The sequence below is a fragment of the Cololabis saira genome, chromosome 18 (assembly GCF_033807715.1).
Source record: "Cololabis saira isolate AMF1-May2022 chromosome 18, fColSai1.1, whole genome shotgun sequence".
NCBI classification, from domain to species: domain Eukaryota; kingdom Metazoa; phylum Chordata; class Actinopteri; order Beloniformes; family Belonidae; genus Cololabis; species Cololabis saira.
In genome coordinates this window covers 13574107-13589419 of record NC_084604.1, presented here as the reverse complement: position 1 = coordinate 13589419, position 15313 = coordinate 13574107, and the positions used below count along the sequence as shown (strand labels likewise).

Sequence of the window (15313 nt, the reverse complement as noted above, 5' to 3'; positions counted from 1 at the left end):
GACAGAAGCTCTTCCAGGGTGCACTGTCAAGCAGATTATAAAATTGCAGTGGTGTCCCAGATGACATTTATAGATGATACATTTAAATGTGCACCCACATCAGTAGGCTACATTTCCTACCTTGCCAGCTTCTTAGTCACTCCTATAGCCTCCGTTGATATATTTTACTCGATAGGGAACCTAAGCTAAATTCAGACTTTCTGCAGCAAACCCGGCTCCTGTCATCCGTTATATCTGTGAATGATCCTGTTTTTATGTTGGACCGTTATACACTAACTTATACCAACCCAGATTAAAAAGCGAGCCTGTAACTCACTTTTACTCCGTATAGGAAAGCAGTGGCTGGTGCAGTGACTGGTTCCTGCTTGGGAGTCACCTTTTGTTTTGCTCCTGCTTTCTCAAATGGTGTAGGCCTATTTGAAAAAAGTAAATAAACATACAGCCTTTGAATACCTACTTCACTTTAACTTGTTGCTGACTCTGCTTCTAAATATCCCAACATTCATTTCTCTCCAGCAGCCACTGAGTGTAGTAATGGTAAAAGCTTTTCCATGATGGATCTTCATTCCATTTTTTAAAGCACAGATTAAAAAAAATAATAGAAAAGTAGATAACCCCAAAATGTTGTTACTGCCCATGCATCAATTTGATACTTCGTTCTTTTGCTTCTTGTGATCATTCAGTCAAGTTAATATGAATATGGATAAAACCTCAGAGAGAATGATGGTAATGCCTCTGAGCATTATTGAAGATGCCAACGTTCAACAGCCAAACCAGAGTTTATCTGAGAGTCTTGTATGTGTTGAAATCTGGCTAATACCCTTGCTTTATGTTAGTAAAACTACTATGAATATGAACTTGGTTTACACTGCACTTTATAATGGCACACAATAAAATATTGAAATTCCTACATTCTGTGAAAAAGTACAGTTTCACTTTTTAAGGTTTCCTCAAAATAGTTTACCTGAATCAAAATAGGTCTTGTGTTTAGATAACTCAGAAAAGACCGAGGTCGTTGTCTTTGGGCCTTAGAGCTTTGAAAATAGACCGTCTACTTATTTATTAACTCTGAATGGCATTACTTTTGCATCTAGTACCACTGTGGGGAATCCTGGAATTATTTTTGACCGGGATTTGGTCAAGTATGTAGAGCTGCATTCTTTCACCTTGGTAACAGACTATTGCAAAAGTAAAGAAGATTATATATCTTAGAGCGATGCAGAAAAACTAGTCCATACATTTGTTACTTCAAGTTGGGACTACTGGAATTCCCTTTTGATAAGACATTAGTCTGGATGGGCTTCATGCTGCAGCGAGAGGAATAAATGTTGAAGTTTTCCTGTCACTCAGACCCCAAACAAGTCCTTGAATCTGGGGCTGCTGGAGATTTTTTAGCCGTACCACTTTCTCCCTCCTCTCTGTCGACCCCTGCATACAGGGGGTGATGGAATTGCACTGAGATTAAGATGTGATGCATTCTGTGGTGTCCCTTAGCTGGGCATCCTCTGGAATCTATTAGACTGAATTTGATTAACAGAGATACAATAAATCAGATTGCACTGGAATACCACTGGTCTTTGGTCAAATTGTTTTGGACTTGTCTTCTGGTGTAAAGTGCCTTGACATAACTTTTGTTGTGAGCTGGTGTTCTACAAATGAAGGTGAACTGAAATAAGGTACATTTCTTTCTTTGTTTTCACAGCTTGTCTTAGCGTTGCACTGTCGGACCTTGGGGTTCTGGGATGTCCACTTCTGGGAAGACTGGCAACTGTTTTGACTGTTTTGCTCAGGTGATTGATCTTTAGGAAAATACTTAACCTTTTACATTTAAACCTGTAGTCACTTTGCTGAATTTGCGTTTGTGTGGTTTGGGCGCAGCTGTAGGGGGCCCAGTGGGACAGCGGTTTAGGTGGTTGCGACAGCAGAGACCAGATTAGTTGCGTTCCCTCTGTTCGTGACCACCTGCCTTATTAAGAGGTAGAAGCTGGGACCAAGGAGGACCAGAACCCAGGGCTGCTGCCAAGTACTTCAGTGCACGTTACTAAGCTCCAAAATAATAAGTCCACCTTGGCGAGGCATATTGTGTGTTGCATGCTGCTGTAATGACACACCCAGGAAATGAAAAACACTACAATCAATAAGCAGCACCGTACTGCCACTTACTTCCTATGGAACCAGCAAGAGTGTTCTTAGTTTTTCTCAATAATGCAATGTGTAATATGTTATGTACTGTTGTTCATGTAAGGTTTTATTTTCCCAATTTCAATGACTCATAAGGATCAAGTGCTTTTTTTAAATTCTGTATTTTTACATTAATCCATAGAGGGTGAACTCATTGCCAGCTCTTTTTTTCACAAGTATACAAGAATTTCTTCTTTTTTACACCTCTGTTCATAGCAGCTAGCTTTAAGGGGTGGAGTGGGGTCAGTGGTTCACTTCCCATCTCCTATCTCTTTTTGAGATTGGTGATGAGCTTTGCACTTCCAGGGAAACAAAGTGCATTCGTTAAGACTGGAGAACTCTATACGCCACACGAGAGCGCGTACAGTACTCAGGCTGTGGGCACACACAGCAAGCCCAGCTCACACTACCGTCTTCCTATTTCTGCTTTTACCGAAATGGCCACACTTGCTGAGGATCAATGAATCAAATACATTTTATTTTATTAGCAGCACCTGACTGTTTCTTACCTTTTAAATTGAATCATGGAAGCGGTAACAATGTGCTTAACTTTCCTCACACCACCTCTGCACTTAGGTTTTGTTTTTGTTAAACAGAAGCACTGTAATGTGTCACACGTTGTTAAATCTGAGCGTGGTATTGGTGGGTAAATATGCTCACATGCATGCACACATAGCTTCACACAAACACACCATGGTCAGTGTTGTGAACGCGATCATTTATCATCACCAGTCAGTCGTGAGCAGTTACATCAACAGACTGAATCATGTGACAGGACCACGTCTACTGGCAGGCAGGAACCCCAGAGTGCAGCTGTCAGCTGACAGCTTGTATTTTCACTGAGACATTTCTGATACCCGTCTATTCAGTTTCAAACATTTAATGCCATTTTCCCTCAACAACACAAACATTGGCATCAGATATATTCAGGGCTGAGATGATCGGAGCTGTTTGAATGGATAACTGTAATGCTGCAGGCATGTGAAGTGTCGGCATCTGAGAGTAATGCCATCCTTTAAAGGGGTTTGAAATATCTCAAATATGACTAAATGACAGCTTGCTAACGCATGCTGTGTGGCGAGACTGTAAAATATGCTTTGTTGTTACAAAGAAAAGTATTGCTTTTTCTCAGAAGTAAGCAAGATAAGGTAAGCTATACTGTATATCTGTAGTGTACAATGAAAGATTTCATATGTCACCATAGATTATTCATATTAATCAAGTCTTAGAGAAATGTGCATTTCTTTACATCTGGCATGAACAGAAGTGGGTTATTAGTTGGTTTGACAGGACTATTGAATAGAGGCTGAAAGATCTGCTCGTGGGGATGTGGTGTGGAAAAGTATGACAGATGTCGTCTGGCCATCTTGTGATGTGTTTAAAAAGGAGTTTCATTATTGAAACAGAATGAGGGACTAAGACCAGCTATTATTTACCTGTAATCAAGCTAGCCCCCCAAATCAACGCAGCCTTAAGAAACAGCTGTTGGCTCCGTAAAACCGCCTGGTAATCAGTTCAACAAGAGGTCTGATGCATTCGCCAGGGCCAAGGGATCTATTACAAACATCTGATCAGGGTTTGAAGAGGAGCTAAACAACACTAGGCAGGTATTTATGTTGTCGTGGTTGATTTCTGTGGTTGAAATTGGAATTAGGTGTAATATGAATCATGCTTGGTGCAGCCTAAAAATGATCAGTCTGCAGTCCTCCTTGGCTTTACGCTTTATCTTTCAGCTCAATATTTCATCGTCTGGCCTGAAAATTGACAAACCAGTGGTATTGTGTAGTTTTAGCTCCAGTTTATTGTCACTGAAAATATCTCAGACAAACATGCAACACACAACCTGCTTTGTAAACATCAGGGTGAAAAGAAAAGTATAAAAGAAGAGCAATAGGATGGTGGAAGAGTGGAAAAGGTTATGTTTACTGCTGCATGTCTACTGTGAAGTTTACATTTTGCAGTGACTAAGGACTCTTGGACAGAGGTGGACAGAGTACTCGACCCCAGTACTTGAGTAAGAGTACAAATACTACTGGTCAAAATTTACTCCGTTACAAGTAAAAGTAGCTCAGTCAAAATATTACTCGAGTAAGAGTAGAAAAGTACTTGCTTTTAAAGGTACTTAAGTATCCAAAAGTAAATGCTTTTAAATTTACTTTAAGTAAAAGTAAGAGTAAGAGTAAGAGTAAATTTCTTATTTTCCACATCAGTAAATTACTATATTTTTTCTAAATTAATTTAAGTATCTTTTAACTCTTGTTTCTGAGAATTAACTCTTTGAAACCAGCTGCACTGATGTGCTGCTTTTAGAACCACAATGTTATATAAAACCTGCAGAAACACCAAAAACAAATCAAATGAATGGGATCATAAGAGGACAGCAGATGATGCAGAGTTTATTAACAATCATGAACTGAAACCAAATGAACCTGCACCATCCAACTAAGTCTGGATCCCCCTCAGGAGGAGGCTTGACGTATTTCCGCTTTACGTACATCCCAGTGGAGAGCGTGCACTGTGATAGGTCTCCTCCTTTGACAAAAACAGCTTGTGTCCAATAGGATTTTAGGGAAGAAGAAAAAAGAGCAGACCTGAAAGTAACGAGTACTTTTCAGACTTCCTAGAAATGTACTCGAGTAAAAGTAAAAATATTTGTCTTGGAAATGTATTCAAGTAAGAGTAATAAGTACCAAAGAAATCTAATACTCAAGTAAAGTACAAATCCTCTGGAAATGTACTTAAGTAAACTCAAGTAAATTTACTCCGTTACTGTCCACCACTGCTCTTGGAGGACCTATTCCCCGAACCCCCCCCCTCTAATTTAATGTGTAAAGCTTCGCTGCTAAATATCTTTAACTGTATTTCCTGCACCTCAGGACTTTATAGCTCAGTGGTCTCATATTTAATCTAAACCATAAATGCTAAAATGTGTTGGGATTCCAAATAAATATAGCCACATTTTTGCATCATCATGCCCCAAGCTGCTGTACTCCCATATTTTGAATGACTGCAGCTGGGCTGCACCTCTGCCTTTCACTCATCACTGTACTGCACATACTGCAGTCAGCCCTGCACGCTCCACACAGCAGCAGGTTTCACACTTCAGCGTCCTCATTTGCCTCATCTTTGTTGTACGTTCGACCTCAGCAGCAATGTAGACAGGCTAGGTATGAGGAAATCTTTTTCCCCCCCTTTCTTTTTAAGTAGTATTTGGTTGAAAAGCATCACTGCACTTCTGTAGAAGCATATAACTTATAAAAAGAAAACATGTTTATGTGAAAGTAATTAGAAATGAACTGGATATGCTCTTCTCTGGTGTCTCTTTACGAAGTTGCAGAAATCAAGCTTCCCAAAGAAAAAAAGCATCTTTAATGGCTGTATTTGAGTTCCAACTTCGGTGCTGCAGCATCACTTGAACAGACACTTCTCATTTTCCTCTGATTATTAGTGATGAACGCTGATTACTCAAGATGCAGCAATCTGAAAATCAACCTTGAGGCTGATTTGAAGCTCATTCCACTAAGCATTCTTTTATCTTTTTATTTTCATTCAAATGGGCAGAAAGGTTTTTTATGAATGTGTGTCAGGTGTCGATGTGTAATCACAAACTGAAGCGGATACTGAGGGACTCTCCATCACACCAGAGATGGAAAACATGGACAGTTCCACAGCCTTGCATCTTGACTTACTGCATTTAAAATGACCTGTGTGTGTGTGTGTGTGTGTGTGTGTGTGTGTGTGTGTGTGTGTGTGTGTGTGTGTGTGTGTGTGTGTGTGTGTGTGTGTGTGTGTGTGTGTGTGTGTGTGTGCGTGCGTACTCACAGTCACCAGGCGGTTTTTATCCCTTTCTGCATTGGTGAGAGCCGTCTCCAGGGTCACTCTGTGCTTCTTGGCGACTTCCTCCAGAGCTCGAGCCTGGCTCTCCTTCATCTGGCTCCCCTCCTCTTCATATCTATCTTGCATATTGTTCATATCCTTCTCATGGGATGCCTTCTCCTCATGCAGTGTCTGACAAACACAGGAAGTGCACATTTTAATGCTGGTTAGAGGTGAGGTCTGCGTAAGATGATAAACAGAGAGAAATCCACACATATGCCGGATCATTCAGCCAGATTGTGTGTTTACTTCCTGCCAGCCAAGAAACCCAGCATTCTGTCAGCCTGTCACAGAGATTTTGTTAATCTTTCTTCACTTCATAGCTTTATTTTCCTAAAACATGAGCTACGTATGTAGGGAATGGAGATATGAATTAAATAATAAGTGTAAATCTAATCCCGAAACCGAGGCACGCCGTCAGGTTGGTACTGCTTGTAGATTTATTCACTTTCTTTTAAGTTATTTTTGAAACAATGCACATTTTAGATAATCAAGAAAGAAAAAAAATACAGCTGACAAACATCTGAAATAATCATCTATCAGATCCATCAGTAAATTATAAACAGCGCCTCTTGAAGAGTTCATTAGATATTTCCAGCTGACACATATTAAACACTCTAGAGATGATGATGCTAAGAGATGCAGGCATTATCTGTCAGAAAAATCCTCTGAAATACATAGAAGTCAGCTCCCTCAGCTGGCATCTCTCAATAGCACTGTCCACAAGAACCGTTGACCATACAACTAACACTGCTTGCCACGTGATGGCAGGAACTGGCATTTTATTCCGTTTACAAATGGCCAGCAGCATAAAGGGAGACGAAAAATGTTTGTCATGTTCGCAACCCACATACTGCTCATTTTGCAAATGCATGTTGCTTACAAATGTGGCAGCATTTAAAAGGGAATAAACAGGCTTTCCATCGGTACAAGGTTTATTTCCAAGAAGAATCGTTACTAACAAACACAAAGTTCCTCACTTTTTGTGCAAAGTTTAGTATGTGTAGGCTATGACTAGACAGGCGACAGACTTATTTAAGTTGATATTTGTTTTGCCGTCAGATGCTTTATCAATAGCCAGCGTATGTTTCCTGTCAACGTTACTGCAGAGACTGAGAAGATCAGAAATGGCTGAGGTTGCAAAGGCGACCTCAATGAGGTCAATGATGAGGAGAATAGACTAGACCACATAAGTGCTCTTCATGTCATGGCATGCCTTGTTTTGAACAATGTGTTAGATGAACTTTTCATTAGAGGGTTTTTTCCTATGGGGGACAGTGTTTGGAGAAGGACCCCTCACTACCTTTATGAAAGGTATTGGTTCTCCTGTGATGGTATCTGTTATTAAACTACATTATTAATCAAGAATATAAAAGAATATCATTAAAACTTAGAAGTTCAGAAGCTTTAGAGTCTGAAGTTTCAGACTTTTTAAAATGTAAATGTTACAGGAGGCTAATAGTGAACTGTGGATGTGGATACAGTATTTCCCACAAATTATAAAAACAAAATCAATTTAAAGCATTTCCATATTTTTGAGACAACATTTCTCCAAACTAATAAAAACATATCTGTCAGTCAAGGAGACTTTTTCAACATTTTCACTAGATAACAATCATGAATGATTTGAATTGAGACCTCCCTTATACTTCATTGAACATGAGATGTGTTCTTGAGAGCAACCAAGACCATTTCCAGTTATTATTATTAAAGATGTTGAACCCAAAAAAACAAATGTGGTAAAGAAACAGTTTCTCTCAACACAAGGTTTCTGATATTAGATGCTTTGTTCCAGATGAAGAAACAATGATAGTCTTTATAGATCGTAACCAAACCTTAGATGAACTGTTTTGGTTGGTTTCTTTGGTGTTTTCAGTTGGAGATGCAGAAAATCTCAATAAAGGCACTGTTCACTGAACCATCAGAGCTGTATGTCTAAGGATAAAGTTAAGGCAAATTCACCTGCATAAAAATCACCTTAACATATTCTATATATCGAGGAATATTAAAAAGTGTTATTTCATGTGCAAAGATAAAAAAAAAAAGATATTCTGAGCTGTTTAAATGTAGCCTGTAGGCTACTCCAGAGTCCATCTGTCTGCTGGTGTCTACCAGACAGACTGCTGATGAATGACTGCTCTATTGTCTGTTTTATGTATTAGATGTTTCACCACCTCAGACATTTCAATTATAAGCTGTTGCTCATGTGGTGAAACCTAAAAGGCACATGTTGTCTACATTTTTACATCAGTAATTCTTGAGCAAAGCATAGGGTACGTTTAAGAAATATGTAAATGTTCAAGCACCAGGATTACCGGTAGTTACTTCTACCTTTATGTGGCGCCGTGTTTATGCAAGAGTTTAAGCCAGGATGGACTCAGAAGGCTATTTTAAGCTCCATTTACTCAGACATCCTGGATTTCTACTTTCATGCACCAGAACTCTGGTTTTTCTATCGGTAGATGTTATTCTTCTCTGATGGCACAGGCATGTTTCAAGATGAAATGCCAGGATTCATCAGCCTCAAATTGTAAAAAAATAAAAAATTGGTTCAGGGAACAATAAACATTGTTTTCACATGTTGTCTTATGCCCAATGTTCTGCTTAAATATGTTTCTAAGTGTCATAAGTACAGCCTTTATTTGAGCCGTTGCTAAACACCAATTCTGTCTAAAAGAGAGTCAAATAGACAAGAAAACAAGTTTCTGGGTGGAAGAATATCTGGATCCCTCTTAGTGTGAAGGCTGAAGAATTTGTCAGGGAAGTATATTATTATTTGTGACATTGATTAAATATGATATGCATTGGTTTAGCTGACAAGAGGGACAGGATATAGCGTGCTACAAACTCTCTATGTATCTTGTATGAGACTATAAATCAGGTTAGATTTAAAACCAGCAGGTTTGTTTCATGTTTTCTATTAAATGTACTACACTTGTAACCTTTCAGAATGGTCTGCACTTTGTCTTCTAATTTTTTTTTATAAATACAATGGTTGCACAACATTCACAAAATTGGTCGGATGAAAGCGTCAGATGTAAATAACATTGCATCCGTGTTTCACTGCTCAGCGGGTGGTGGAAACGCATGTAAGGCACATCAAAAACGAGCGTGGCTGCTGTTATCATCTAAGGACCAAGCACAAGAAAAGGTCTTCACAGTGTGACGTTAACAGCAGCACAGGAACGTCTCCGGAGCTTTACGCGCCCTTTTGCAGATTGTCACAGAATCAAAGAAATGTAAACTATAAAAATCGAATCGTGTTTGGAAAAAAGGAAAAAAACCAAGTATCCCCTTACTGCAGGGGGCTTCCTATTGTGTTAATAAATTGAATCAGACCTCCAAGATATCTTATTTGTAAAGAAAACAAAAACTGACATGGCTTATTAAATCCCTATCTCATCAGTTTTTCTTTTGTGTGTGCAACATTATATATGTATTTATTTCTAGAAGGCAGTTTGAGTGAAAAAAAATATTTTAACACTTAAATAAATATGCAATAAAAAGTAAATTATCCAATTCCCACGTTTTACAAAATTGTGTCAGCAAATATGGTCGAAGAACCAAACTTCCAGTTAATGACTTTCACAATACTTTTCCTGATTTTCAAAAGGTCAAATTGTCTGAAACCATTCTACAAACCCCGAATACAGATCACTCTAGATCATGCATCTATACCCAAGTAGGGCCAACCCTGCCCCCCTTACTTTTGATTTGATTAAAAGAAAAATAAATATCCTTCAGTTGTGAATGTTACTGAGGCATATAAACCTTCATGATAAGGTAATTAATGACAACAGAGAGGGAGGACAGACAGGTTCAAATTCAGTATGTAACAGTAAAAAAAAAGCTCTTTATAGAAGCAGATTTGAGAAATGTATTTCATGGAAACGACAAGCCAAATCACTGTGAACAAACGGTTTAAAACAAAAGCCATTGGAGCTCCAAGAAACTGCTTTAACAGAACGGTGCTGTAAAGTTTAGGCAACCTGAGATTCTTTATTATCCTCAAGAACACATTGAAATTCACAGCAGCTTCAGCCAGTGAGGAAGTCTCAAAGCTCCCACAAGATTATACTGCACAAATGTCAGAGATTAGGATGGGAAAACACACATGAAGGAGCAACATTTGACATTTACTGTCTGCTGACTAAACTTTTCTGCAAATCATCTGACCTTTTAAGCTTTTTTCTTCTTTAAAGAGGAGCAGCGATTTTTGTTTTGTTTTTAGTCCCCTCCCCAGAGTCTGTAAGTGGTGAGATAGACAGGTTTGACCATTTCAAAGGGAAGGCAATTTTCTCACTTTTCAAAGTTTCTCCATATTCTGCAGATTTTTTAATTTTTTTGTAAACTGTATGAAAAATGAAAGACCTCTTTAAAGAAAGAGCACAAAACTTAAAGACACTGGCAGAAAGAAGAACAGGGACGCATGGAGAGACATTATGCCAGCTGTAAAGAAATATGTTGCATTCATTACAGAGAACTCTCCAACTGTATTAATAATTCAAAGCAAATACTAGTTTTACATCTGTAAAGGCTGGAACTGGGCAAAACACCGAGCTGACAAGGGGATTAGTGTCTCAGTAAAATCACAGTGTTGCAAACTAATCATACAGACTAGATTTATTACCTCCACATGGACAACACAGAACTTTTTCCATTTCATAAGATAATTTCATAGATATTAGACAGATGGACGAGACCAACATTCAAATGTATCACTCAAGCTTAAATGAATCTTACTAACACAGGTGCTGCTTATTTTAAACTAGCATGTAAGCAGAGAACTACATTACATAATATTATCGATTGAGGCTTTAATATTCTCCAGAAATGCTCAGGCACAGCATCTTGATAACTTATTAGTTATTCATGACAAGTTACTTCCAGCTTGGCATGAATATAAAATAGACACACACCTTCTCCAGGGATTGGATCTGCTGCTTCTGTCTTTCATCCAGAGCTTGGTTCTGGTTTTGCAGAGACTCGCTCTCCTCCTCCAGCCTCAGCACCTTGTCTTTGAGCCGGCTCCGCTCGTTGTCCAGGTCCCTTATAGCTGCCTCCTGGGTCATCTGGGTGCCCTGCAGGCTGCTGATCTGACCTGGGATGGGACACAGCAGACACATGATCTCTGGAATCAAACACCACACTTGCTAGACAATAACAACTGATTTTCAAACCATTTCAGTTTCTATCTTGCCATTGTTTCACCCAGCTGATGTTAAATAATTCCTTTCCAATCTTCACGGGTGCGTAGATGATAATCAGCAGTTTTTATCCGACATGAACAAATGGGTCACTACTTTATTTTTAGTAAACGCAAAGGGTTGTCACATATTTAGGAGCAAAAACTGATTTTGTCCTGCAACGTTACAACATGTAATGTTTAGAAATTTCTGGGATCTGGGATACACCTCGATCAAGTACAGTTATGTACCTTGGTAACATGGCACAATTTATTGTTTTCATACAAACGTTGTTTGTAACTTGTGAATTTGTTATGTTTTGGTTTAATTTACATCTAACCAACACAATAATAAGGCCTAATTACCATCTTTTGAGAAAAATATCATATTTAAAATCACAAGAAATCCTTAAAGTTCATCACACACAGTTGTCACCTTACATATGCAATGCATTCTGGGTTGTTTACTGTATATCATCTGGCATAGTTGAATATGACTGTTTCAATAATGTTATAACATTCATCCAGCCAGAAGTAAAGACATTGCTGATAACTACAATGAACAATTTTAAAGCTATTAACAATGCTAACAATGCTAACAAACAGATCTAACTCTTTTGCAACACCAGAGCAAACATAATTAAAGCTGCAAGCAGGGATGAATGGGCCCTCGCACCCTTGTGCTAGTTCAGGCTGCAGTGGAAACGCTTGTATGACTTGCATGTAGATTCTTCAGGCCTGAACCCAGCCACGACTCTCTATATCAAACCATTCAAAAGTTTTGTCAGAAAGTAGGAACTATCAGATATCGACCAATCAGATGAAGGGGCGGGGCTAATTTGCAGCAATTATGTTCAAGGACTCAAAACCGAGTCCGATGAACCACCCACGACTCTTTATGTCAAAGCATTCAAAAGTTATTGCAGAAAATAGAAACTATCAAATATTGACCAATTAGAAGAAGGGGCGGGGCTAATTCATGCCAATGAAGGTCAAGTACTCAATACCGAGTCCGATGACACCACCCGCATGTCTTTATCACAACCCGTTCAAAAGTTATGGCAGAGAAAGGTTTTCTAGGGGGCGCTGTTGAGCCATTTTGCAACGCCCATTAAAGGGATTGTGACATGAAAAACAAATTTTTCTTGATTTTTTGTGTTTTGTTGAGTGTCTTGACATCAATTACACCCAAAAAACAACGAACTTTTAACATTCAGTGTATTGTGTGCTTTCTGGGATTTTCCGCATAACTGTGCAAAAACGGCGCATGTGGTTTGGTGGCGGGCCGTTACGTAACGGCCCGCTAAATCACCGCCCCCTCCACCCAGCTCCCTGCCTCCTCTCCAGCGCACCATAAAGGCTGATTTATGGTTCCGCGTTACACCAACGCAGAACCTACGGCGTAGGGTTACACTGCGACGCGCACCATACGCTGAACCCTACGGCGTAGGCTCTGCGTCGATTTAACGCGGAACCATAAATGAGGCTTAACACGGAGCTGTTTAGAGCGTCTTTTGTTCTAATCACCGGAGGAAAACTGCTAAGAAGACCCGCGGCCACTGACTGGACTTAAGATAAGGGGACAGTGCTGCTTGCATGCCTTTATTTTTATGATTGTTTGCTGTGGTTCTCCCTGCTGCTCTTCCGTGCATGCTTCGCCTGTCGCTCCGACGCCGCTGTGAGCGTATGGTTGGGCTGGAGGAGGTTTGGAGGAGGAGCGGAGCAATGATTGACAGGAAAGGGGGGAAAGGAAGCATTTTTCACGGCGCAAAAAAACACTGTAATAAAAAGCCAGGAAAAGAGTACTAAGAGTGAAGTTTTTCTTGTTACACTCTTTTAGACACATTTGAGGGATGTTGGCCAAGACTTTTAATAGTGTTAAAAGCATGTTAAAAATGATGTCACAATACCTTTAATGCAAACCATGAAATATCAAATTTATCGCCAGGCCTGGCTTGCATGCAAAATTTGGTGACTTTTGGGGAACTATCAAATATGGACCAATCAGATGAAGGGGGGGCGCACTTTTTGGTGTTTAGTGTCACCACGGTAACGCTTTGAAAGAGAAAAGTAACGTTGTCGGAGGATGGAGACGCATATTTTGATGTATAACACACCTGGGTGCACGTTACCTGTCGGGCCGTATTAACTGCCGAAGGAATGGCATAAATTGCGCCAAAATTACACGATTAATTCAAAATGGCCGACTTCCTGTTCGGTTTCGGCCATGGCGCCAAGAGACTTTTCTTTAAGTTGCGACATGATACAGGTGTGTAGCGATTTTCGTGCATGTACGTCAAACCGTATGGTGGGGCTTGAGGCACAAAGTTTTCCAGGGGGCGCTGTTGAGCCATTTTGCCACGCCCATTAATGCAAACCATTAAATATCACATTTTTCGCCAGGCCTGACTTGCGTGCAAAATTTGGTGACTTTTGGGGCAAAAAGGCCCTCCTTTCGTCAAAAGAATAAGAATAAAGAAAAAGAAAAATGCCTACAGATACAATAGGACCTTCACACTGTAAGTGCTCGGGCCCTAATTAAACACCATCACAACCAAACGTAGCCCACACATCAGACTCTCCTATGTATTTCAGAAGCAACACAAGGCTGATGAAGAGCCCAAATCATGATTCAAGTGTCAATGATTCCCACAGAACCCGAAGCCTCCACCTCAACACAAAAGCCTTTAAGAGTATCATCGTGGTTTTGTGTCCACCTCTAATTGTATAAAATAATGGAATATGTAAAGGACATGGTCAAAGTCGATGCACCGCAGGCTTGAGGATATTTAATAATATTATATATAACTCAAGTTTCCTTGTCCTGTTGTACTTCTGTGCTTCAACATTCAGTAACCAAGAGGAACAATGTGAAGCCAAAACACAGTTTGTGCCAGGTCCAAAGTAATCCTTAGTTATTTGTTATTTATATATGGGCGTCAGACTGGGATACTTCTGACAAGCTGATGTTACTATTATTCATAATACCTTTTAACATAATACCTTTTAACAAGAAGCAACACAAGGCAAATGTTTATTAGCATTCATCAATTTTTAAAATGCAAAAACTTGATTTGCTGAGTGTACTGGATTGTATTGTTGCTTTCTTCTACAAAAACAACCAAATAACCTTGTCAGCTTGTAAAACAAAAACCTGAAACCCTACGTTTTAACCCATGTTATTATTTACACTTTAATACTTTACAGAAGCCTGTTTTGAAAGGCAAACAAATCAATCATCGGGTTTGGCTGCATTCCAAAGTGACCCTTGCTCCATATGCTGTGCTGAAGATAAGTGTGGTTCCTAATAGCTGCAGTCACTGGCTGGATCACGTTGGTATTTCTAATATGTGAAAAAGCTCCAGTGGAAAGCTTGTAGATGTAATGAGATGGTATTCTGCACTAAGTAGGTCTGAAAGCTCACATGTATCGACTGTTAATGTTAATATGTTGTTGTTGCAGAAAGTACTGACGGAAAGACATTGCAGTTTATTGCATCATATTGTAGTGCACACATACCTGGGGGGTTCAGCAGATAGCCCCAGCATGTGTGTATATATATATATATATATATATATATATATATATATATATATATATATATATATATATATATATATATATATATATATATATATATATATATATATATATACATTTTACATAATCCACCATTGTCCTGCAGGGACAAGGGATGCTTCCATATACACAATACCATCACAATATGCTTCAGAGGGGCCAGAGGAAGCTCTTTGTGGATGAGGGAGAGGTTCTTACTGGCTTTGAGGAGTATTTCAGTTGCTTGCTGCTGAACTCGGTCTCTGGCTGCTTCTAGTTCACACTCAGCCTCCTTCTGACGAATCTCTACAATCTCTGAGTTCTGGGTCACCTCATCCAGCTGCTTGGTTAGGTCCTGGAGAAGAAACGGACAAACAAAGTTACTGGGGAAGCTATGACACAGAGAACTTAAGCGAGCAAATGAACAGAAAACAAAAGATACATTCATTATTGCACTTTAACCAGTGTTATATCTTCCTGTCAATCAAACCATACATCTTCACTTTACTAGCA

General features: G+C 39.4%; 1 protein-coding gene across 2 annotated transcripts in view; it reads right to left on the bottom strand.

The window, feature by feature from the left end:
* fam184ab (family with sequence similarity 184 member Ab) overlaps positions 1 to 15313 on the bottom strand; it is a 207478-nt gene that overhangs the window by 81121 nt on the left and 111044 nt on the right. For both annotated transcript variants that reach the window (XM_061746559.1, XM_061746560.1), the window contains exons 7-9: positions 15020 to 15155; positions 10977 to 11158; positions 6004 to 6189 (exon numbers count right to left, since the gene is read on the bottom strand). In XM_061746559.1, coding sequence (XP_061602543.1) covers positions 6004 to 6189; positions 10977 to 11158; positions 15020 to 15155 — 504 coding nt within the window. The remainder of the gene's footprint in view (positions 1 to 6003; positions 6190 to 10976; positions 11159 to 15019; positions 15156 to 15313) is intronic.